At 47.6% G+C, this 25,082-nt stretch overlaps 1 protein-coding gene across 1 annotated transcript in view; it reads right to left on the bottom strand.

The window, feature by feature from the left end:
• Positions 1 to 25,082, bottom strand: part of LOC105185450 (chromatin modification-related protein eaf-1) — a 482,264-nt gene that overhangs the window by 11,566 nt on the left and 445,616 nt on the right. The window contains exons 5-9 of the mRNA XM_025307813.1: positions 20,465 to 20,674; positions 19,244 to 19,504; positions 6,764 to 6,880; positions 6,550 to 6,663; positions 6,216 to 6,359 (exon numbers count right to left, since the gene is read on the bottom strand). Coding sequence (XP_025163598.1) covers positions 6,216 to 6,359; positions 6,550 to 6,663; positions 6,764 to 6,880; positions 19,244 to 19,504; positions 20,465 to 20,674 — 846 coding nt within the window. The remainder of the gene's footprint in view (positions 1 to 6,215; positions 6,360 to 6,549; positions 6,664 to 6,763; positions 6,881 to 19,243; positions 19,505 to 20,464; positions 20,675 to 25,082) is intronic.

Below are 25,082 nucleotides of genomic sequence, written 5' to 3'. Positions count from 1 at the left end.
AGAAGTCCCGCAGAGCGAAACAATCTTTGACTCTCTCTCTCTCTCTCTCTCTCTCTCTCTCTCTCTCTCTCTCTCTCTCTCTCTCTCTCTCTCTCTCAGGAAATGCAATTTCTCGGCCGCGCGCTCGACAGAGGAAGCAAGAAAAAGATTAAAGAGACGAAAATTATAGAAAAATTAAAGCTCGTGCGGTTATTTGCGCGCTTCGCAAGTTCCTCCTTTTGTCCACTCCGCCGCTGCGGCGAAAGGCGCCAGCGAGAGAGAGAGAGAGAGAGAGAGAGTTTCTGGATGATATTAAAAAAGGAAACAAGGACACGACGACTTTTTTCTTCGGGCTTCTTGCCCGAAGCCTTCGCCATCGGGGCGATTACTTTTTCGTTCGTCACGCGAGAGCGACGTAGGATTCCGCGAGCGAGCCGGCTCAGGTCGTTTCGCCGACTCGTCCATTTTTCCGCGCGTGACAGCCGCACGTTCGTTCTTCTCGCTGACGTCATTTGCCGGGCGCGAGCGTCGAAACGGCTGATATCGTTTCTCCCCTGTCTCGGCGAGTAATAAAATTACGCTCTGCGGCGGACAGATTCGAATTTGATGACATAATGTCGATGGCGCTTGACGTGGCCGCCCCGCGCCCCCCTCGCCCGCACGCGGCCCCCGGAGGCCGAGGACAATGGCGCGGTACAGCTAGAGCGACGCACGAGCGCGGCGCAAGGAACGCCGGCTGATTCGCCATTGTTTCCTTGGCAATTCGCGAGTCTCACCTCGCTATCTATCTATCTATCTATCTATCTATCCATCCATCTGTCTGTCTCGTCAGTTCGCTCGCTTCCGCTTCCCCCGTTTCGCGGGGCTGCGAATTAACGCGAGAGACGCCAAGTCGACCGTCCCGCGGTTTAATAAATCCCTCATTAGCCGGGCCGGGTAATAACGGGTCGCGACTAATCGTGACTAATTGAAACGTCTCATAATAGTCGATTATACGCATTGCTCTCTACCGGCCGTGTGCGCGAGAAGAATTTCGATGAATTCACTCCGCTGATTTCACGTAAATCGCTCTTTAATCATGACAAATTACCCCACGACTGATCGCGAGTGCACATCTCGCGGAGATAAAGAACATTAATTGCGCAGCCGCCAGCGCTGCAATTACATCGTTTCTGCCGTTGTTATTCGAGCGTACGTTGACATTATCCGCCTGGCCGGCTGGAAATCGCCAGCTTCGATTTGACCGTCCGTTGTCTCCGAGGGGACCCGCCGGAAGCATCGGGATACGCGGCTTCCGAAAGCGTCCGGATCCACGTCACGAAGCAGGGGGGGGGGACAGCAAGGGGGAGAGACGCGCGCGCGGCGGAGCAACATTCCAGCCGCAAGCCGTTGCTTAAAAAGTTCCAACGCGACGACTCGTCGCCGGCGTGAGCCGGTTATTAAAAATCGAATTCCCCGCGCACGACGGACAACCTGCGTCCACCTGAAAGGCACGTTCGGCCATTATCGACGTAAATATTAGATACGCGCGCGGGAGCTTTCGGAAACGCCGCGTCCGAGGGACGCGTTCCGCCGAGAGCCGGGAGGACGACTGGATTAAAGGAATTCCCGGACGGAGTGTATTCGTGTGGAAATCGAGAATACGTAACGCAGCGCGCGCGGGCTTTCCTCCGTGGGCGTGGAATGCCCGGCCGGGCAATTAGCTAATTTCTAACGAGCGAGCGAACGAACGGACGAGAGGAACACGAGCGGTGGTGCGCGCGCGCGCGAGGACACGCTGCCGAGCGACGTCGTTTGACTTGGAACTTTTTAATTAACCCAGCCGCGGCTACGTTTCGGGTCTTCCTCGTGGCGGCGGCGGGAACAACCGCGAGCGGGAAAAATTCAATCGAGCCAATTCCACCGTCGTCGTCTAATTCCCCCGCGTCTTTCGTCGCTCCGGAGACCGCCTGACGACTCCTTCTCTCGCTGTTGCGGGAAACGATCGCCGATCGAGATTCGCCGATTTCTTTCGACGGTGTTATTTTTTTTCCGACGCTCAACTCGAGAGAGAGAGAGAGAGAGAGAGAGAGAGAGAGAGAGAGAGAGAGAGTTTGAGTCAGTCCGATAGTTAACGGCAAGTGAATGAGAAATAGGGAATAAAAATGCAAGTCGCGATGCATGCGCTCGTCAGCTAGTAATCGGCGATACAGATCTAATTTGTTATACCGAGTTGGTTGCGTTTTACATGCAAATCAATGAGACGCGGCGATACCGCAGCTCACTGTTCATGGCCGGATAACGCAATAGTCGACGAAGCGTTTGCTTCCTGCGTGTGTGTGCGCGCGACAGCGATAATTTGTTGCCTTCGTATCCACGCCGTCACGCAAACCGAGGCTGTTTTACAAAATTCTATAAAAAGAGAAAGGAAAATAAAAGAACGCAAGGTGTTCAGTGGCGAAATATCGCGGAAGGGACCGCTGGCGTAGCGAACGTGCCAAATCTCAGGGGGAAGATTTTCATTTCCGGGTAACGCGGTCGCAGAGTCGCGGGAAAAGGGGGGAGAAAGAGGTATCGCGAGTGTCCACTCGAGAATGAGATTTCCCTTCTCGCGGTTAAACAGCACGGACTTCAATAAGACGCGAGCACGAACGCATGTTTTTTATTCGTGTCGGCGACAGAAAGTTTCACGAAAGTCGCATAACCGCTCCGCGGGGCGCGAAGCTTTCCCTCCCTCTCGCGGCTGGGCATTTCAGATATTTCCATCGCGAGGCGCCCCGCTCTCTCTCTCTCTCTCTCACTCTCTCTTGTGAACTCGGTTACTCTTGCACGGCTAAAATCACGGGGAAAAAGCATCTATTTAACCGGCCCGGTTCTCGGCTAAGCCGATTACAGGTCGAGGGGGCGCCACGAAAATCGCCGGCTCTGCCGCGCGAGAGCGGAATCGCCGCCGCGCAATTCGGCCGCCGACGTTTTGTCACGCTCAATGTTGCGTGTCACAACGCGGTGTGCGCCGCGCTCGATTTACGAGGATTACAGGCCGCTTATTGCGCGCCGCGTGCAACCCTCCGCGCGCGAGGCTCGCTCGCGCGCGCCCCTTGGCGCCCCTTCGCGCCCGTTATTACCGCGGACGTCGCGTTCTAGCGCGAAAAATGCGCCGCCGCTAAACGGTCCCGCGGATTTTCACACTTTTCCGGCACGCTTTCGCGATCGGAAAATCGCGGGATGTACGCGCGCATTGTTCGCGCGGATAAAACGTACCGCGCGCCAGCGTTTCGACGAGAAGTCATCGCTGGGAAATTTCAGCGAGACTCGCCCCAGAGAGTTTACGGCTCAACGCGTGTCGAGATTTAGAGATATTAATAAATATTCGTTAATTCATATAAATGTGCCGAACATCTTGGAAATTTTGTCTTTCCGAATCGAGACACAAGGGTAACGTCCCAGTGTCCGGCTACTTTGAAAAAAAAAATATTTACCATTTATTTTGACAATAATGAATGAAAGTAACAATTATTGTAAGAAAACTCCGATACGATTAGTTGGAGGAAAAATATATTCAATTTGATACTTTTGTATTAAGATAAAAAGATTAATGAAATAAGTACGCACCTATGGTTTGCCAAAATAATGGTCAAAATATAATATTCAAATATTTTTGAAAGAAAATATTTTCTGCTTATTTTAACGATAATGAATGAAAGTAATAATTATTAGTAAAAAAAAACTATATCTGACGACTATTTGGAGAAAGAATATACCCAGTTTGATATTTTTGTATCAGAATAAAAATTAATTCAACAAGTACGCACCTATGGTTTGGCAAAATAATCAGTCAGTCGTTAATAAATTCATTAAGAGATAACATCTATATTTATATTATTTCCCGTTAGCATATACTAATTTTTTAATGACGGTCAGACACTGGGACAAATACACTGCGCAAAAAAGTTATGGCATTAAAAAATTTGCGCTGAAAATTGCTCAATTTTGAACAATGATTACTCAGTGACAAATGGTAATTGTAAGACGATGATTTTTGTTCAAATTAAAGGTTGAAGTCTCAGCTTTAACATGCTTTCGATTGATTTTAGATCCAATTCATTCCTACAGCGTGCGATCTCATAATTCGATGGCATGTTTTTGATTTAAAATTTTGCAACTTTGACAAAACGCACAGGCTTGGGTAATTTTTTTCGAAATTTTCATTTGCGGGCAATGAAAGTTTCATTCTTTCCCTTTCATTTAAAAAAAATTCAAGTCTCTACGATTTTTTCTCGCGATTTTACAGCATTTTAAAGAAACCTGTACATTTTCGTTATTGAAGGTAGGATTTGTAGGAAATCACTGCCAACTTTAGCATTACCTAATGGGATACCGAATTTTTGCATTAAGTGTAAAACAAGGTAGTTCATGGTAGTGTTTTATGATAAAGAAACATACATCCATTGTCTCAGGCTCAACGAGCACTAATTATTGCGCTTCTGAGCGAAGGCTTCTCGCAAAGGTACGCGGCGAGGCGACTCGGTATTAACCAATCCGCGGTTCCGCGAATTTAGTTACATTTCCGGGAAACGGATAATTTACAATCACGAGAGGGACAGGGAAGGCAACAGATGACAACTCCACGAGAAGATCCCACGGAGTCGGCAGTGTGCCAATGCCAAAGATTATTGAACATAGCTACGCAAACCTTACTTCCAGTAACGAAAATGTAAAGGTTTCTTTAGAACGCTGCAAAATCGCGAAAAAAATCGTAGAGACTTGAATTTTTTTTTTAATCAAATTTTCATTTCCCGCAAGTAGAATTTTCGAAAAAAAAAAAATTACCCAAGCCCGTGCGGTTTGTCAAAGTTTGCAAATTTTTAAATCAGAAACATGCCACTGGATTATGGGATCGCACGCTGTAGAAATGAATTGGATCTAAAATCAACCGAAAGCATGTTAAAGTTGAGACTTCAACCTTTAATTAAGAAAGAAAATCATCATCTTACGACCATTTGTCGCTGAGTAATTATTGTTCAAAGTTGAGCAATATTCAGCGTATATTTTTTGATGCCATAATTATTTTGAGTAGTGTATATCCGAATATTGAGCCGTAATTTATTTCAACTGTCCGGTTACCGGTACATTAATACGCTTCATTACTTGTGTAAATATTTCATTAATAATATATATAAAGTCTGTAAAGTAAGAGCGTGCACGGCATAAATGGCAGTTGGCTTCAAATATCGTTCTAGTTTTTTGTGAGCCGATAGGTGAAATCTTTTCTGAATGCTTTGTCGTGAATGCTTTGTCACAAAAGATTCAGTTGGCGTCGAACTCTAACCTGAGAAACACGTTAACCGCCATGAGTGCCGCATCGCGCTACGAGGCTGTGTTCCTTTGTTCCCACCCCAAAGGACCAAAAATGTCATATGCAGAGTGGCTGCTAAATATATGGGAAAGTCAAAATCGTTCGTCGCTAAGTGGGTTCAGCAATATAAGAAGATCAAAAATGTCGATGACTTGCCAGAACGTGGCTCGATAGGCAAAGTGACGCCGAATATGGAAGAAAAAATTGTGAATTTGTTTAAGCGGAACCCGACCTTAATGCTTAAAATTTATGACAAGTGTTTGTTGCCGACTGCTGAACGATGCTTTATAAAAAAAAAAAACGAGGACTGGATCTTACAGGAAGACAACGAGCGAAAACACCGGAGCAAGCTTTGCACCGAGTGGAAAGAGCAGTCTGGCATCGTCACACTTGATTGGCCATTGCAGTCGCCAGATGCAAATCCCATTGAAAATGTGTGGGCATATCTCAAGCACAAGCTTCGAGGAAAAAGAGCGTGCACTTTGAAGCAGCTGACACGACAAATTCGTCTCACTTGGAGGTCTTTGCCGAACGAATACGCAGTCAACTTAGTGGAAAGTATGCCTCGGAGATGCCAGGCGATTATCAATGCCGCTGGTGACTGGACTCATTATTAATGGTATAGCATTTTTCTTCTCATGGAGTACAACAAATCCATGTACTTAAAAATCATTAAAAATAAATGTTTCTACACATTAACCCGTGCACGCTCTTACTTTACAGACTGTATATACATACAGTCAGTTTAAATAATTTTTCTCCACTTAAGGGAATCTTAAGTTTCCGAATAAATGTTAATTCCAGCGATTTTTTCTCTCCGCGTCACACGGGACTTACAACTTTGCGATATGTGCGAGACGAGGCGCGACGGTCGATCACGAGGAGATTCGATCGCACTCACCGTCTTCTTCAGGCGAGATATCGGCGACATGTTGAGGCCAGCGATGATCGCCATCAGGGAATTGAAGTTGCCGATGTTGAAGCATTCTCGGGCGGTCTCGATCCAATATTCGACGACACGAACGCGTTGCTTCTTCTTCGCATGCTGCAAGAAAACGGAGGAGCTTGTCGTGGTAGATTGCACGGCGTTCTTCGGATATTCCGAGGGACTCGACGAAAATTTCTTTATTTCCCGTCGAGACGTCTCGTCGGGAAACGTTACTCGAAACCTTAGCCCGAGCGACGGCGAGAATCGTATAGGGGGAAAATGTACGAAACACCTTGATGATATTTACCTTGCAGACCTCCGTCGCTACGAAGTAGCTCAGTCTGTTGAACCACTGGACGTACGACTCGAGATTTCGTGTTTTCTTCATGTCTTTGAAGGAAGTTTCTAAATGCGGTGATTCCTGAGGGGAGACAATCAGAACAATACTTTTCCCATTCGGCGCTACTTCATCGTTCCGGCTGCACTTTTGCTCAGCGTGCGACTGCGAGAGATAGACTCACCTTGGCGAAGGCCTGCACGAATTCTTCGGGTCCGATGTAAGACAGCCTCTCGAGTTCCACGTGAGTCAGCTGCTGCGCCAACACCGTGGCCGACGGACAGAGCTCGGTGACGTCCACCTGGAAGACGAAGCGACAGTTCCACGTTAAAGGGACGAAGCTGCACTTCGGAGAGGGGGAGAAGTCGGATGCTCGGGTCGGGGATCAGCTGGGGCGGCGACGAATACACGTTCGGCTGTCGAAAGTGCTGAGGGTGGCAAGTGGGGAGATTGGCGCTTTATCAGACCGCGATGAGCGGCGTTTTCAAACGAAAGCTCACGTCGAAGTGGCGTAATCACGTCGCGTCGTTCTCCCGCGCCCTGCAGATTTACGTTTCCATGGCGCGCTCTATTAGCTACGTCGATTCCACACCGCCGCGCCCCATCATATTGTCCTGAGGATCGTCGATTCGGCTCGCGTGTAAAGCCGCGCGCTCCCCTCCCCCCCCCGCTTCCTCAGCCGTTTCTCCCGTAAGCTCGTTCTCTCGTCACCGAGCGCGTAAGGTCGTAGGGTCAAAAAGGAGCAAGGACGAGACGGGCGGGACGAGAGGGAAACTCGTCGAGTGTAATAAATGGGAATTTACACCGTTTGTCGCGTCGCGCGTTTGACTTTTTTCTCCCTGTGCTCCTCCACCCCCGCGCCCCTTTCACGGCAGCGATTTCTTTGCTCTTTCACGGTCGCTTTATTCCATTTGATTCGCCGCCGATGTTCGCTCCAATGCAGCGTCTCCGAGGCGGGTGTGACGGAGCGAGAGGCGGAGAGGGTGAGAGAATGATAGCGGGGAAGAGGGAGAATAAGGCTAGCGCACCCTCTCGCGCACTCTCCAAGGCCTTCGTCTTCTGCGAGCGCCACGGGTACACGCGCGCTTTGACAGCTTTCGGGTATTACACGGGGATGGCCGGTGGTAGTAAATATATATATATATATATATGTATATATACCGGGTGTTTCAGATCACGCGGTGATTCGTTAACGCCTCAGTTTAGAGAAAAATATTTCAGACAAAAGCTGTAGGGCTTCAAAGGATCTATTTACTGACGCTATAAATTTGACCTTGAGATAACCTTGAAAAGTCCAGTCAAGATCAACATAAAAATCTTAAATGGATACCCCAACTTTTTATTACATCATCCTTTTCTAGCAATTAATTTGAACAACTTTTGTCTGAAACATTTTTTTATTTACCTAATATTTTTTGAGATATTTAACGAAAACTTGTCAGAAGAAAAAGTGGTAATAGACTTTTTTGCTCTATTTAGTCTCAAGAATATATTGTTCCAATAGCGGCCTGAATTTGGTTAAATCGATGATTTTGAAATTTCCAAAAATCAGCGAGTTAACAAAAGTCAGGGCGCTATTTTAACAATATATTCTTGAGACCAAGTGGAATAGAAAAGTCTAGTACCATTTTTTTATCTCGACAAACAATTAGCGAGATACCGTAAGTTAAATATTGAAAAAGTTACCAAGTTATCCTTAAATATCTCAAAAAATATTAGGCAAACGAAAAAATGTTTCAGACAAAAGTTGCTCAAATTAACTGGTGGAAAAAGACGGTGTGATAAAAAATTGAAGTTTCCATCTAAGATTTTTATATTGATCATGACTAGGCTTTTCAAGGTTATCCCAAGGTCAAATTCATAGCGTCAGTAAACAGATCCTTTGAAGCCCTACAACTTTTGTCCGAAACATTTTTCTCTAAAATGTCGCGTTAACGAAAAAATCGGGTGGTCTGAAACACCCTGTATATATATATATATATATATATATGTATGTATGTATCGACCGCGGCAAGAGAAAAGACATTCGCCGAAAGGTGAAGAATAAAATCAGTGGGCCGCGTGATTCGTTTAAGGAGGAAATGGCACTCTGGGGTGAGCTTGCTTCCATCGAATTATATCGGCGATCGTATTATCGGAGTGCCGGACGCAGAAGTGGACAGAGACTAACTGCGAGAAGAAGAAATCGCTTTGACGAGAGTGGCTGAGGTAAAAGAGCTAATTCAAGGGCCGGCAGGAAGAGGAGAGAGAGAGAGGGAGAGGGGGGGGGGGGAGGAAAGGAAAGGACTTCCGTCTTGGAATGTAAAAAGATATCGCGGCGGTCTCAGACGTTCCGGACGGGCGGACGAGATATGATATTTTCCCGCGGACCGGCAGCGCGGGGTAAATACGGGAATACTTCACGACGGGTGGAGGCAAATTTTCGCCGCCGGCTAACGTTATTACTCGTGGCCGACGGCCGCGGCGCAAGGACGTACCGGCGGCGAATTCCGCCGTTATTCGTCGACATTGAACGGAAAAAGCAGCCGATGGCAAACGCGCCGGCGAGGCTGCGGATGGAAACTAAGTTCTATCGTTGGTTTAATAGAGAAAACATGCAAGTTCGCGTTGAAAGGGAGGGGGAGGGGGGAAAAAGAAAAGAGAAACAGAGGGAAAGAAAAGAGAAAAAGAGAGAAAAGTTACAACACGGTCGAAAGTTTCGCCCCGAAACGCGAACCATCGTCTCGTATTTGTTTCTCTTTTCCCTTCTCTCTCTAGCTCGCCAAGTCAAAACGGCGAAAGATTCTTTCAACATCCGACGGGTTAACTCCCGCTGATTGCAGCGCGGCTCGCGATTAAGAGGCGTAACGAGTCGCCATTGTTCGGCCGCGGATCGCCGAATTCGATCGTGTCGCCCCGATATTTAAAATCACTTCCGCCTTTCGCTCGGTTATCGGGGAACGCCTTGTCTCGCTGGCCCGACCGATTACGATAATGAAATCGGCGCATGCCGCGAAGTTGCTTCGCGGCGGCTTTACTGGGGCAAAGTCGTTGAAAAGACCTAATCGGTCTCTCGGTGCTGCGGTCTCGCGGACCGCCGATGGTAGGCGAAGTTGCCCGGAGATTCGCCGGCAGGCGATAATATCCGGTGCCGATGGCCAAAGAAGAAGTGTTGTAGCGAGATATTATGCAAGCGCGATCTCTCGCCTCGAATGAATGCGCGCGCGCGCGCGAGAGAGAGAGAGAGAGAGAGGGAGGGAGAAGCATTTGCGCCCGCAAGATTCGCGAGATTTCTTGCGTCGAGTGACTAGTGAAGCGTGACGAAATTGCAGCAGCGTCTCGGTGCAGATGAGCTGAGGAAGAAGAATGGAAGAAGCAGTCAACGCCCAAAAGAAAGTAATTTCAGAACAAGCGGAATCATCTAAATTTTGGAGGATTTTATTCTTATAAAACATGGCCTCAAGAGGATTCCTGTAGGATTGAGAGGAAAATATTGTATAAAGCGTATTGTTCTTAAAGTTAGAGAGATTACATGTTGCATGTACAATGCAAATCTTATTGATTTCAATATAAATTTCCTCTTACACACAGATTATTTAATCTTTTTTCAAGAGGATCGTTATTTATTGTTACTGTGCCTTATTCTTACTGGTTACGCTAGTTGATTTGAAAAAATTATTATAACATATAGCGAAAAGTAATGTATACAGATGTACTCTTGGCTTCAGTTCCACAACAAGGCATGAGTGAAACAAGATCATCATAACAAATTAATTTCCAATGAGTTTTGTTATGGACTTTACAGCTGCAAAGATGTTCGTTATGACCATTTGTAGTTAAAAGAAAGAATATATTATTCAACTTTTTGCGATAGATTATAAACTGTATCTGATCAGATGCGGGTAAATTATGTTCGTTATGCGTTACAGCAACACACCTCTGATAAAAAGCTTTCCAAATATTCCGACCTATGAGCATATTATTTTCTCGTTCATGTCTGGAGGTAGAGCATGACCGAGCGAAAGAAGCCGACATTCCAATCAACATACTCCTCTTCATACACTTCGAGGAAAATTTATCGACATAAGAGGAAGTCCTCTTGAAATAAGAGAAAAACAATTAGAATAATATCTAATAAATTTTAGATGAAATTTTAGATGAATGGTTCTCATTCAGCTTTATTCAATCGCTTGGTCGAAAGAGGAATTTTCTTTCTTTGTAAAAGGCTTCGCTTAGAATCTGGGAAAAATCACTTTACAAGTAGAGTACTTTCTTCTGGGCAGACATCGAGGAGAAGTCGCGGAACAAAACGACAAAGCGAACGTTGGCGAACGACGCTCGAATAAAAATCGCCGGGGCTGCAAATTTCAAGCGGGAATGTCGAAAGCGATAATAGAACGCGGTGCGTCGGAGTCTCTCCTGCCGAAATCCACGTTTGAAAACCGCACGCGTCGCCACGCGTATTTCCAACGCGTATTTCCGTGGATTGGAACTCGAATCTCGATACCGGCGATATCGATAAATCATTAGTCGCGAGCTGGAGTCTCCGGCGAGGGAGACGACGGACGAGGCGCGCGTTGAATCAAGGGAAAATATCGGCGAATTGCAAACTGATGCCTCCCATCCGCCGCGTTGTTATCTCGCCTCCACGTTACTCCCTGCAGATCCGATTGCAGCCGGAGGATCGGTGAAGAATCCCGAATATTTCAACGCCGGAGGAGACGCTCCTCTCCGCGCGCGCGCGCGCGATATCCTTCGACGGCCGGCGCGTTACACGCAAGATCGGAGCTCTCGGCGGCGTAATTAACACGCCGCTCGTAATTAACTTCCGCGTCGAGTGCGCGTATTATGATACGCAGCGCGTTTCCCGTTTCGCTTTTGCCGCAAATTGGCTCAGTTGCTGTAACGTTAACACCGGCCGCGCGCTAACGACGGCGAAAAGTTCGGAAATCGTTCGCGAGTTATAATTAGAAATTCCGAAATTTCGCTTTGCCACGCACCTAATGAGCTTTTACGCGCGGTGCGTGCCACTCGAACGACGAAGTACGCGTGTTTAGTTTAATTGGCCCAACAACTCGCTAATGCGGCAGCGCGTAAATCCATCCCTCCGGCGACCTACGTTGCGCTACTTTGTCTTTGACGGGCAATCGTGAAAAAATGTGACATGTTCGTCGTCGTCGTCTCTCTCGCTCTCTCTCTCTCTCTCTCTCTCTCTCTCTCTCTCTCTCGAGGAAAACGGCGGAGTCGATTCCGAGATAAAGCGAGGCAAGCAGGTAGTGCGCGATAAGGGCAAAACGTAAAGAGAAGTGAACGAGTGAAGAGGAGGAGAAGAACACAGCGCGTGCACGCCGCATCTTCCCGTGAAGTTTCGTTTGAAGGAAACGAGACTCGTCCGAGTCGACGGATAAAATAAATTGAAAGTTAAAACGAAATTTCTAACGACGAAAGAGCGGAGGAGAAGGAGGAGGAGGAGGAGGGGCAGGGACGCAATCGTGATCTCGAGGTGTTTCCGCCAGCTTTCGATACAGGATGCACTTAGAAGTTGCCCGATAGAAAGAAAACAAATATCGAAAACTCATTATTGCTCTCGTAAGTTACCGCTCGTCTCGGGCGAGGGGGAGGAGGAACGATCCCTCTTTTTTGCCCCGGCTCCGCGCGAAGACGCGCGACACGTAACGAACGAGAGGCTGCGACTACGACGAGCCGCGGCGAACTAATAATTCAACTCTTTCCCGTCCCGACGAGAATCATTTGCGCCGTGAGCCGTCGTTGATGGATACGGCGTAGTTACACTTCGAGATCCGCGAAAACGCGAAGTTGCCGAACCGCGCGTAATACGTCTCTCCTAATTAAAGACACGCCCGCTAATTAAAGAGCAACATACGCGATAGCGTTCAGTGCCGGCAACAACGACGCGAACTCGTCGCGTCTCGTTGTACCTCGCGAGGCGGCTGGAAATCCTCGCGGGATGAGAGAGAGACGCGCTCGCTCGCTCGCTCGCTCGAAAGTTTTCGGGAAAAATAAAGCGACACGAAGACGAGGAGGAGGAGGAGGAGGAGGAGGAGCGCGAGATGGGAGAAAAAGGAACGAATATGGTATTAAGGACGAATTATCGGCCTCCAGAGTTATAACTCGTTTCTGCGCGAACTTACCTCCCTAACCCTCCCTCCCCTCCCCCCCGGCGCCTGCCGTCATCGTCGTCGTCGTCGGCACGTACGGAACGAGTTGAAAAAGCGCGGGTGAACTTGCGGTTTAATAAGCCGGAGCTTCGCGCGAGAGTTCGACCCGCTCTCTCCTCTCCTCGTCTCGTCTCGTCTCGTCTCGTCTCATCTCGTCTCGTCTCGTCTCGTCTGGTCCGCGCCTCTCCTCTCCTCTCCTCTCTTCTTCTTAGTGCCTCCTTTTTACGTACGCGAACTTTCGTCTTTACTCTCCAGTCTGTCGTGGGAGACGGGCTGAGTAATCTCCGCGTAAACTACGAGTCGCATACGTTAAAGGGAACTCACGGCGAAATGGCTTCTTCTCCCGCCTCCCTCCCCCCGCTCGGCGGCGAACAAAAGCGCACGGCAATACGATACGGCTGGGTTTTAACGAATATCACTGTTATCCCGGAGCGATGACAAACACGCGCATTCAAGCCGCCGCCGCCGCGTCGTCGTCGTCGTCGGCGAAGTCGTGCGTTCGCCTCCGCTCGGGACGGGGAGATTACGTCGATCTCGCGAATTCAATGCATACGCGATGGAGGGGAGATTAATATCGCGAATTGTTATAGTGTATACTTATTTTTACGGATCGACGGAAGGAGGGGAGGGGGGGGCGTTGAGCGGCCGCGAGCCCGAGCGCGCGGGAGCGCCGCGCGAAATTGCGGAGTTATTTTCTTGCAGAAATTTAGCGACATTTACCGCACCAGTCGGCAAATAGCGTGTCCGCTTTAATATTCCACGCGGCGAGCCCGGCCGGAGATTCCGTTTCGCGGGCTTGATGGAAATTCTCGTTTTAAATATACAAACCCAACTTTATTCCCGTTTCGCGCGTAAGTAACAGCTATTTCGTATTCATGGCGCGGCTATTGCGTGCGTAAGTTTTATCAGAGAGCGCGCGCGCGGATTCCGCTCGCCGGCTCGCTGTTTACATTTCGCCACGTTAATGTTCCGGGGAGATGATTTTCGAGAGAGTGTATAGCCTGTACGGTGAAATTTCTTATTACCAGAGAAACACATATCGAGAGACGCGACGCCGGAGGAGGGGGGTGGCGCGGAATTTCCAGAGAGACTCCGCGGATTGCGTCCCTCTCAAAGGATACCATTTTTTCCCTTTACCAGGCAAATCTGCCGTCTCCCGCTCGCGCTTCGAATGTGCGCGGACAGGAATCGCGGACGAAAATCCTGACCATGATTCTCTCCTCCAGCCACGCGATGCCTCCTTGACGATCCTCCCCCGACCTTACGTTTCTAATCGCCGCGAGACTGCGCGTCGTCGTCGACGCCGTCGGATTTCGCGCCCGACGGCGCTTAACGGCGGGATAAACCCTCCCGCCGCCGCACAGTGGCGCATTTTTTGCTTCAAAATTCTCTAGAGACTTGAATTTCCAACCGATCATCGACGCCAATGCCCGACTAGAAATTTATCCCATGGTCCCGATCAGGTTAACCTCATTTGGACATCAGGTCCCAATAAGGTAATACTATCGGGTCCTAATAAGTCATGTAACGCAGCGTGGATATCAGGACCTTAGTAAGGATTCATAGTCAGGTCCTTATTGAGTTACCTTGTGGAATCCTTATTACGTTCCTTTTTTTTTCAAATTATGGCTCCTGATTACTCGCCACGGCTATTATATTGGATGATGATATTAGAGATAAGAAGTGACACGCTGGAAATTCTTTCATGTCATTTCCAAATAAAAAGATATTTGCATGAAATAATATTTTAGATCGCTTGAGCATACTTGTAAAATGTTTCGGAAAAGAAACATAAAATGAATATCACAAGGTGACAAGACATAAAGTAGTGTTAAAGAGATGAGTTGCATGTCACGTTAATTTTACAACTATTTATTGACTGCTAGAAAAAGGATGGTTTCTATAGCATTTTACAAATATATTCAAGTGATCGGAAGTGTTTTTTCAATGCAAACATCTTTATATTTGGAAATGGCACCCAAAAATTGTTTCGTTAAAACTTGATAATGCGAATCATATTAGGTACATATGAATAAGATCCCGACAAGGATCTGATTAACTGAACCATATTGTATCATACACTAGGTTGGTACATTATGTGGTCCTGATGTGGACCCAATCGTTATAACCTTATAAAGGTTATAAAGGTCTTCCTTACTTATTTGTCGTTAGGACATTATAAGGACTGACTTACTTAGGATTACCTTTCATTCACCCTATTAGGTCCTTATGTTAATGTTAGGTGAACCTGATCAAAATTTCTAGTCGGGTGGATGCGGTTGATCCTGAATAAATTCCAAAGAGATCTGTCTAGCCGAAATTTTGAAAAAATTATCGGTTCAGGATTCATGGATTTAGGGTTTGCCTTAAAAGTTTATCGTTTAAAGTACAGTGTCTTGGGTTCGACCTCAATGGGTTCGAGCCTATGGATGCCTAAACGCGAGACCTCAGAACTTATAATCACTTATTAGAAAACTCAGAATTTCAAAGAATTTCATCATTTCAGCCCGCATTAAGAAAGAATTAAGGATAAAAATCCCTCGGTTTTGTGCTTAACGGGTCTTGATATTTGATGTTTTTGTATTTTAGGTATATGAGAGTTTTGGGTTAATGGGTTTCTGCTTCAAGATCGATAAATCTCGAGGTCTCTGTTGATTGGTTTCATAGTTTCAATCCGCTGAATACGCTATTAGATAGAAATAACTGTCGGACAATGAGTATTTCACAAGTTCCTCGCGTTTAACGATAACTCTTCCTCTTTTGGGGCTAGCAATTCGAGAAAAAAAATTTCTTTTTATTTTGGCAAGACAGGTCTCCTCGGAATTTATTCAGCATCAACCTCATCCATTGGTGTATCGATGATCGCTCGGAAATCCAGGTCTCTGAAGAATTTTCAAACCAAAAAATGTCATCTGGCCCCACTGTGCGCCGGGACGGCGCGTTATTTTTTACGAGCACACCCGCGCGTACGTGCGCGTGCGTGCGGAAAATTGACGCTTACAGTTGTCGTCGCGTTTTCACAGCGCGCGTTTACCTTTACCAGCGCGGTCGCCTCGATCGCAGTTTATCGCACGTCCGCGCGAATCGAGAACGCGCGGCATGCGTAGACCGTTGGCGTCGTGGTGATAAGGGTGCGAGAGGGGGGAGGGGGCCACCTGCACGAGCACCTACACAATTTCGTACTGATTAGCCGCACACGGCCCAGTATATTTAACTAACTAATGCAGCTGCAAATTACCTATTAGCGAGTGTGTTACGAGCGCTGGCAGATAGGCGCGCGCGCGCGCGCGATAATCAAATTAACGGAATAGTTAACGTCCCCCCGGATGGAAACTACTGCGCTAACCCCGTTAGACTAACCGCGCAAAGTGCACGCGCGTACACGCACAAGCGTAAACGTCCAAGTTTGTGCGTTCCGATCCGATGCGCGCGCGCACGCGCATAAACGGGACGAAGTACGGTAACGCCGTGCACGTGTAAAGGACTCGTTTTACGGTAATCGCAGAACCAACGGAACTGAGAGAAAGGGGGGAGAGGGCGGGAGTAGAATGAATATAAGAGTAGAAGGACCAGAGGGAGGGACGGGAGGGGATGGGCATGTTCGACCCGAAGGGAGAATATTATCCGCTTGATTATCCGCTGAAAGTCCTCGAAAGGTCAATGTGAAATTACGGTAAACCGAGTAATCGTGCTTCGCAACACGGCGGCGCGGCCGGCAAGCCGGATTATGCGCGAGTGTAAATCCATATTGAAACTGCGGAACAATGCGGCCGGGTGCGCCCGTGCCGTTCTTTCTCTCCGTTAACGCGTGAAATCAGCCTGAGAATTACGGGAGTCGGCGCGGCGCGGCGCGCGGAATCGCGGCAGCCGGCAATTTCTTGCGTGGGAACGACGATTGATCGAAGGGCGCGACGTGAGCGAGCTGGTATCCCGGCCCCCTGACTCGCTGGGAAATCACGTAAATTGGCGCGTGTTAGCATCGCATCGTGTCGTCAGCGTAGAGAGAATCACGCGATCCTCCATTGCCGGCGATGCGTTTATTTCGACCGACGACGACTCCGCTTTGTTTAATCAACCGCCGTGAATGTTCGCCCGCGGAAATTACATTCGTCGGCTTGCAAATTCGATAACGCTTCCCGTGTCTACGTTCCTCCTCGTTCGTGCGCAACGGCCGAATAAAGAGTCCGATCGGAAAGCTCTCGAGCTCTCTCGGCGGGAAACGGGAGAAGCATACAAACGAGGAAGGCGGAGAGAAAGGGAAAATGCTCCGTTCACGCGCGTGTTGTAACAGCGGCCTCGCGTTGTGCTTTGTGTTTTTCGAGACGCGAGTGTGTTAAAATTGCGCAGTCGAAGAAGCAAGCGGCTTCGATTGTGAAGCATAAAGCTAACGAATGCACTGTGACATTTTTTAATCGTCACAATCTGGAGGGCCGCTCCCTATAGGTAGTCTTGTATTTTTTTTGCATGTACGAAGGTCGATCGCGAAGATCGCCGAGACGATAAAATTGAAATATTGGAAAGATCAAATATGAAGCTATCAGCCAGAGTCGCGCAAGGTGTCTCACGAAGACGCCGAATTTCCGCGAGACGTGCCAAGTTCCGTCTTAAAGGGGGTATCACATGCCGGAAGACCGCTATTTTTGCGAATCTTTTTAACAGAAACGGACGTAGGATCAATGGACTTGAAATTTTCACGGTGTATTCATTAATGTTCCAAGTACAAAATAAATTTGTTACTATCTGTATGGAGAGTACACACACAAAAGCTAACATTAAACGCGTTTATCTGGAAACACCATTTTCCTAAACTGTCACTGATACAATTACGCAAAGACTAACTGAACCGAATAATTTGAAATTTTTGCACAATATACCGTAAACATGTAGCTTTCGCGCGTCCCTACCTCGAACACAATTATATTTTATTTTACTCATTTTTTTTTTAATCATGATTACAAGTTGAAAAAAAAAGTTTCATTTTCGATACTTTTTCTTGTACATTCATTATTTTTCCAAACTTGGCTTCAGTGCCTTCATTTTGGCACTGGTTACCGTATATTTGGTAATAATGGCAACCGTATATTTAAAAAATCTTGCTCATTTTTTGGTTTCAGACTAGTGAGGCGCCCGGAATTATACGTCGACAGCAAGTATAGAGCTCGCAAACGGATGACTGCATTTTTATCAATAATTACAAATTGGATCGGTTCTTGTGATTCAATAAAATTTATTTTATATTTTGAACATATTGAATACAATGTGAAAATTTCAAGTCCATTGATCTTACCGTTTCTGTTAAAAAAAATTCCGCAATTCCCCTCTTAACCCTTTAACGCCCGATTTTTTCATAAGTGTTTTAAGAATAAAATTTGAGTTTTTTTGAACTGAGACTATAAGTAGTAGTAACACCAAAAAAAACATCAGAATTTTATATTGGTTTTCTTATCATTCGTTTTTGGTTTATTGGTAAATATCACTTGAATCCTAAAAGCATATACGAAATGAGCAACCTATACAGAGAAAAATGAAGGATAATCTATACGACATAACTCTGACAGTCAGCTTGACATTTTTCAGCTGAAACTTTACTATATTTATGAGTGAAGTTTATTATTCAGAGCGTCAAGCTTATCATTTCAGAAGAATATCTTACAGATCATACCATTTACATAGTCAAACGTCCCTTCATTTCTCGCCGCATAAAAAGCGCTATAGGTCACTGCAGGTTTCACGAAAATAGCTTGATTTCTTGATTTTCGTGTCCACCGTATTGAATTCGCCATTTAGAATTTCTGTATTCTTTTAATCTCACATTTTGCATCTGAGAAAGCTTCCAAATGTATAAAATTATATATAACCAGATACCAATCTATTCATTTATAGCGCACTTCTAGATGTCAGAAACAACGCTAACTATGCCTACGTGGAATTTGACAAAACATGTCAAATCATTAAAACTGCGCTGAAAACAGACTAAACCGAATCTACATACAATCTATATACCATGTTTTCCAAGAAGAAGACTTCACCTTTACAGTGCAGGCGCAAAGGAAACGTTATACATCTCCTTTTTCGACCAAGTTATGGTTTCTTAAATGCGTTTCTGGTAACTATAGTTACCAGTAGGCGTTAAAGAGTTAAGGACTCGCGAATCGACGATTCCGGTCGTCAGCGCCTCCAGGAGTAGGCCCGTCGGTCGCTCGGTCCGCAGGAGATGGAATTTTCCGCAAGGGCAGAAGGCCAACACCCCGGCTCGCGGCTCGTTTCGATCGGCGCGAGCCATTATATTACCGCGGGCCGACGCGACGTCGGCCCTCTCGCTTTCGAGCTGCGAAATTAACGGATATCCAATCAGCAGGCGCGGACTCTGCGCGCGGCCAGATCGCGCGGCGGTGTTTGCAGTGTTCGGAAAACGTCGCGCTACTAAGCCAGCAACTAAGCCGAGGCGGGACAGCGAAATGCAAACTGACGGCCGCAAATGGGCGCTTGTAGCGGAACTCACGAACCTGTGTTAGCTGCTCCGTCGCTGCCTCGGTCGCCAGCCTGGCCAAGCCCTCCTCGTACCTTTCCAGGGCCGTCAGTCGTAGCAGCAAGTTTTGCAGCAGCGCCGAAACTTCCTGCCTGGCCGCGGCGTCGACCGCAGCGACTTTCTGCGTGATGGACCTGACGTGACCCATCACCCTCTCGTCCCGGAAGTCGTACGGGAATGTTTCCGTCCACTCCGCCAGCAGCTGCACCAGCCGCGGCACGAAGCGGTGCAGCCGCTCCTGCAACACACACACACACACACACACACGCGATGGCTTTTTTCTTTTCCTTAATCCGCCGCCATAGCGGGGTTAAAAGCACGTCGTCAAAATCTCACCGGTGATACGTTACGGCTGAATAAGTAATTCGTGGATATTAAGCGAGAGCCGTGGCGGCGCGGATAAGCTGGATCCAGCGAATACGTGTTATTAACCCTTCCGGCCCAGTTGCAGGGTTCGGGTTATACGGGGTGAGGCAATAACCATTACGGTCTCGAATATATTCGGAATATGAGAGAGGGGAGAAATCTACTCGACAGAAATTACACGTTACGCGAGCGATAACGCTCCTCTCTCGGCCTCCTCGCGACCGGTCCCTTTTCATCGCTTTTCATCGACGGAGGAGTGACGCTCGAGTTATCGCCTCACCCTACGCGGCCGCGATAAGTCGCGGCGAGTTCGCGATTCCGCGCTAATATTCTTTAACACGCGTACACTCGAGCTTTTCCCGCCAAAAGTGGAGGGGCGGGGGGGGGGGTCGAAAGGGCCACGGGGGCGGCCGGACCCTGGATCAATATCTCGCGCGCGAATGACGTACGAACGGCGGCTTCTCCGGGCTTTCAGCGTGCCCGCGTATCGTATGCCGACGATGGCCGCTGCCCCGAAGCCGGCAAGCTTCGGGGAGTACCGGGGCGAAGAGAAAGCGCGATCGAGTATATAACGCGAGGATGCAAATGACTCTGTACGGCGAGAGAGAGAGAGAGAGAGGCCCGCTCTCGCAGGGCTCGAGGAAACGGTCCGTTTCAAGTGCCGCAGATAAGGAGCGCCGGGCTTCTTTCCGCGCTCTCCTCCCCCCGCCCCCGCGATAGGGGGAGGCGCGCACGGGGCTGGATGAGCCCGCGATGGAACGATAATACACGCGACCGAGGTTGCCCGCTCGTGGATCGCGAGTACACACAAACACACACACATGCTGCTCACCTTACCGCCCTCGCCATTGAGATTCTGCTGATGCTCGCAGAGAGCGCAAACCTCGCCCAGAAGCTCGTGCGGCTTGATGAAGAGCCTGGCGCTCAGCAAAAAGGCGAAGAGGTACGCCCGATCAGGATAATATTCCTCCGTGGGCACCATGTGCTGCACCAACGCCTCGAGCGAGCCCGAGACGAGGTTGCCGTCCCGGTACACCAAAGCCTGAAACAGTATACGGGCGCGCGCGCTTGAGACTAGAGGCGGTAACGCGATAACACGGGCGCGAGAGACGACGCCCGCGCACTTTCCCGCAATCAACTCGGTAATAATAATGCCTAACGTACGAGTAATGCAATTCCGCGAGAGGCTCGGAGGCCCGGAGTATCTCGGCTGACGTTTCGGGCCACTCGCTACCCGGCGCTGTCGCGTCGCTCAAAATGCTCGCGAACATTTCGCCGGAGGCTCGGCCGAGTTGGTTCGAGGAGAAGTCTAACGAGGTGATCTCGCGAGTCGTCCCTCCCCGGGGACTTGGCCTCTTCGCGTCTTCGCGAACGATTGGAACAACGTCCGTGATGTGATAATTTCGCCGTACTGTATTATTAGGTGTGTGAATTAATTCGGTCCATCTGGCGGTCAGTTGCTGCACCGTGCAATTTTCTAACCTCTAATGTCTGCGAGAGGCAGAGGCAGGTTATTTTTTAGTTTTGATAGCTGGCGATATTATTCAGTCGATAAAGGTTTTTGGGTTTGTAACAATAACGTCGTGTTTATCTGATGCGACATTCGAGCCGAAAAAGCATAATTTCCGGGAAGTTCTCATTTTCTGTGTTCATTTGAAGAAAACAGCCGCTGGGAGCTCATCGAATGCTCGTAGAAGCTTATGGTGAAAGTGCTCCCACCGACGAATCATGCAGAGAATGGTTTTGACGTTTCAAACGTGATGATTTCAGTGTCGATGACAAGCCTCGTCCAGGTCAGCCGAAGAAGTTCGAGGACGAGGAATTGCAGACGCTAATCGATGAAGATCCGTGTCAATCGCAACATGAACTCGCGCAATTGTTGAATGTTGATCGATCAACAATTTCTGTGCGTCAGGCGGCCATGGGAAAGATTTACAAAGAAGGAAGATGGGTGCCGTACGAAAGAACTGAAAGAAAGAGACATCGAGAGGCGAAAAGCCATGTCTGAAATCTTGCTCGCCAGGCAAAAAAGAAAAGGTTTCTTGCATCGTATCGTGATTGTAGATGAAAAGTGGATATATCTCGATAATCCCAAACGAAGGAAATCCATTAGCGACCCAAGAAAACCATCCACATCGATACCAAAGCGGAATATTCACGGCAAGAAAGTAATGCTCAGTATATATCGTGGGACCAGAAGGGTGTAGTGTATCATGAACTATTAAAACAGAGCCAAACCATCACTGCCGAACTTTACCGACGACAATTGATCCGTTTAAACAACGCATTGAAGAATAAGCGGCCGGAATATGCAAAGAGACACGACAAAGTGATAGATTCCAGCACGATAACGCTCGGCCACATGTTGGACAGATTGTGAAGGTCACCTTGAAAGCACTTGGCTGGGACGTTTCACCCCACCCGCCGTATTCACCAGACATTGCTCCATCCGATTATCACTCGTTCAGATCGATGGCATACGGATGGCTTTCGGACCAGCACTTCAACAATCATGAAGAAATAGAGAAATGCTCAGTGAATGGATCGCTTCGAAGGACGAGTCGTTTTTCCGTCACGGAATGCAACAACTGCCAGACGGATGGGAAAAAATAATAGCAAGCGATGGCAAATACCTTGATCGGTGTACCTTTCATGTTTTTCCATACTAAAGTCTTTTTTTGGAAAAAAACAAAAAACGGACCGAATTAATTCACACACCTAATATTTAATTGTTACTAGGTAAATCGGAAAGTTCCGTCCATCTAGAGGCGAGTAGCTATAGCTAGTAGAACTGTCATTAACCTTAATGTCTAAACGAAGCTTAATGGTTTGTTTTGACATCTGTCAATAATAATTCAGTACATAAAGGCATACGTTTGCATCAATAACATTGTTCGTTTTTTACTGCATCGAAAATGTCGAAATTTGAGCCAAATAAGCGTCTCATTTGCGCCACAGTGATAATCTTTTGCTTCAATTGGAAGAAAACTGCAGCTGAAGCTCATCGAAGGCTTGTAGAAGTTTATGGTGATAATGCTCCTTCCGATAAAACAGAGAACGGTTTCGACGCTTTAAAAGTGGTGATTTTGATGTAGAGGACAAAGAGCGTTCTGGACGGCCAAGAGTATTCGAAGACGAAGAATTGCAGGCATTGGTGGACGCGAAGACCCGTGTCTCGCAAAACGCAAAAGCAACTTGCAGAGGCATTAAATTGTGCTCAATCTGTGATTTCCGATCGTTTGAAAGCCTTCAGAGAAAGGTTTACAAGGAAGGAAAATGGGTCCCGTATGAACTGAAGCCAAGAGACATTGAAAGACGAAACAACCACCTGCGAAATACCTGCTTGCTAGTCAACAAGGAAAGAGGTTTCTACATCGTATCATTCCTGAGGATGAAAAATGGATTTATTTTGACAACCCCAAATGTCGAGAAACTATCTGCGATCCCTCTGCCAACTCTCAACATCGACGCCAAAGCGGAATATCCACGGAAAGAAGGCAATGCTGTCTATTTGGTAGGATCAGAAGGGTGTGCTGTACCATGAGCTGTTGAAAAGTGGTCAAACAGTCACAGGGGATCTCTACAGAGAACAAATGATCCGAGTTTGAGCCGAGCATTGCACGAAAAACGACTAGAATATGAGACGAGACAGCATAAAGTGCTTTTGCTACGCATGACTACGCTCGGCCTCACGTCACAAAATCTGTCAAGGAAGCACGTTAGAAGCACTTCGCTGGGAAGTGTTACCCCATGCGGCTTATTCACCGGACTGACTTCCCCCTTCCGACTACCACCCGTTCCGGTCGATGGCACACGCACTTGCTGACGGATGCTTCAATTCTGATGAAGACGTCGAGAAATGGGTCTCTGACTGGACAGCCTCCAAAGATGAGTCATTCTTTCGCCGCGGAATTCGCTTGCTGACCGAAAGATGGAAAATGGTCGTCGCTAACGGTGAACAATATTTCGACCGATGTACTTCTTCACGTTGTTTCTTAAATAAAGCCATACGTTCTGCAAAAAGCCAAAACCGGACGCAACTTTCCGACTGTCCGATCCTAATATTATGTCACGTCGATTCATAACCATGATTTCGCGACGAGTTTCTGCAATTAACGGCGCGGTAACGAGTCGATACACGACTGATCAGTTATTCGCGCGATGTCGAGCCGGAGAGACGCCGCGCGGCTTCTTCAGCTTTTTCCGCCGCGGCGGCACACGCGACTTTCGCGACGCGATACGTGCGCGGCGTGCGGAATTCGTCCGGCTGACCTCCCCTCCGCCGAACGTCTCTCCTGCGCGGGCGTGCTTTCGAGCCAGTAGCCCGTTGCGAAGTTGGAGAATGCTAAATCTGCACATCGGCGAAGTTGCGCGCTCGCACAGGTAAGCTTTAACAAGCTGCCGGAGGGACTCGAACTGGAAGCCCAACTTAAACTTATCGCGTCTTAAAGCGGCATTGACGAGGTAATATTTCCGCCGCGGACGACCGTCGAACTCTCTCTCTCTCTCTCTCTCTCTCTCTCTCTCTCTCTCTCCCTCCGCCCGTCCCGATTGTGCCGATAATCGGCGATATCGTCCCGCCGCTCATCCGAATTCCCTCGTCCAAATTTGCGCTTAGCGCACGTGCGGAATTATTCGTCCGCCTGCTGCTCCGCCGCGCGTAATCTTATCGGTAAAATCAGCCAATGATCGCGGCCTGACGCGGCTGAAAGTATCGGCGGGTATTTCGCGAGCGCAATCGATCGTTAATTATCCAACGACACGGATGTGTGTAATTGACACGCGAATAATGTCACGTCGATGCCAATTGCCGATTCTGCCGCGTCGGGTTCTTACTAAACAGAGACGGACGGATGATAGAAGGAAAGTATTCTATTTGCAAAGTGATTTTTCCGATAGTCTTACATTCTGAGCGAAGCCTTTGACAGAGAAAGGATTCCTCTTTCTAATAAAACGATTAAAGTGAACCGTTCGTTTATAAATAATTTTCTCAAATTAACTAGTATAACCAGTAGGAATAAATAATAATTCTCTTGAAAAAAGATTAAATAATCTGCGTATAAGAGGAAATTTATATTAAGATCAATAAGATTTGCATTACACATATAACATATATAATCCCTCCGACTTTACGAAAAATATGTTTATAACATTTTCCTCTTAATTTTAGAGGCCATATTTCCTCTTGAGGCCATATATAAGAATAAAATCCTCTAAAATTCAGACGATTCCGCTCGTCCTGAAATTACTTTTTTGGGGTGGACGGTTGAGCAGGTCGTCGAAATATGTGTCGCTTTCGTCTGTCCCCTCTTGGAGGTTCGACGATGCTTTGGAGCGCAGAAATTGTGCACTCTTGTTACTCATCTTTCTTTCATCTGCGATATAAACGGCGCTCGCGATATCGCGCGCGATAATTCGACATCAGTCCCGATGCGCGCTGCGAAGGCATT

This window comes from Harpegnathos saltator, unplaced genomic scaffold (genome assembly GCF_003227715.2).
Source record: "Harpegnathos saltator strain DR-91 unplaced genomic scaffold, Hsal_v8.6 scaffold128, whole genome shotgun sequence".
NCBI lineage: Eukaryota > Metazoa > Arthropoda > Insecta > Hymenoptera > Formicidae > Harpegnathos > Harpegnathos saltator.
Note: the sequence above shows the minus strand (reverse complement) of the source record. Positions and strands in the feature narration are given on the sequence as shown.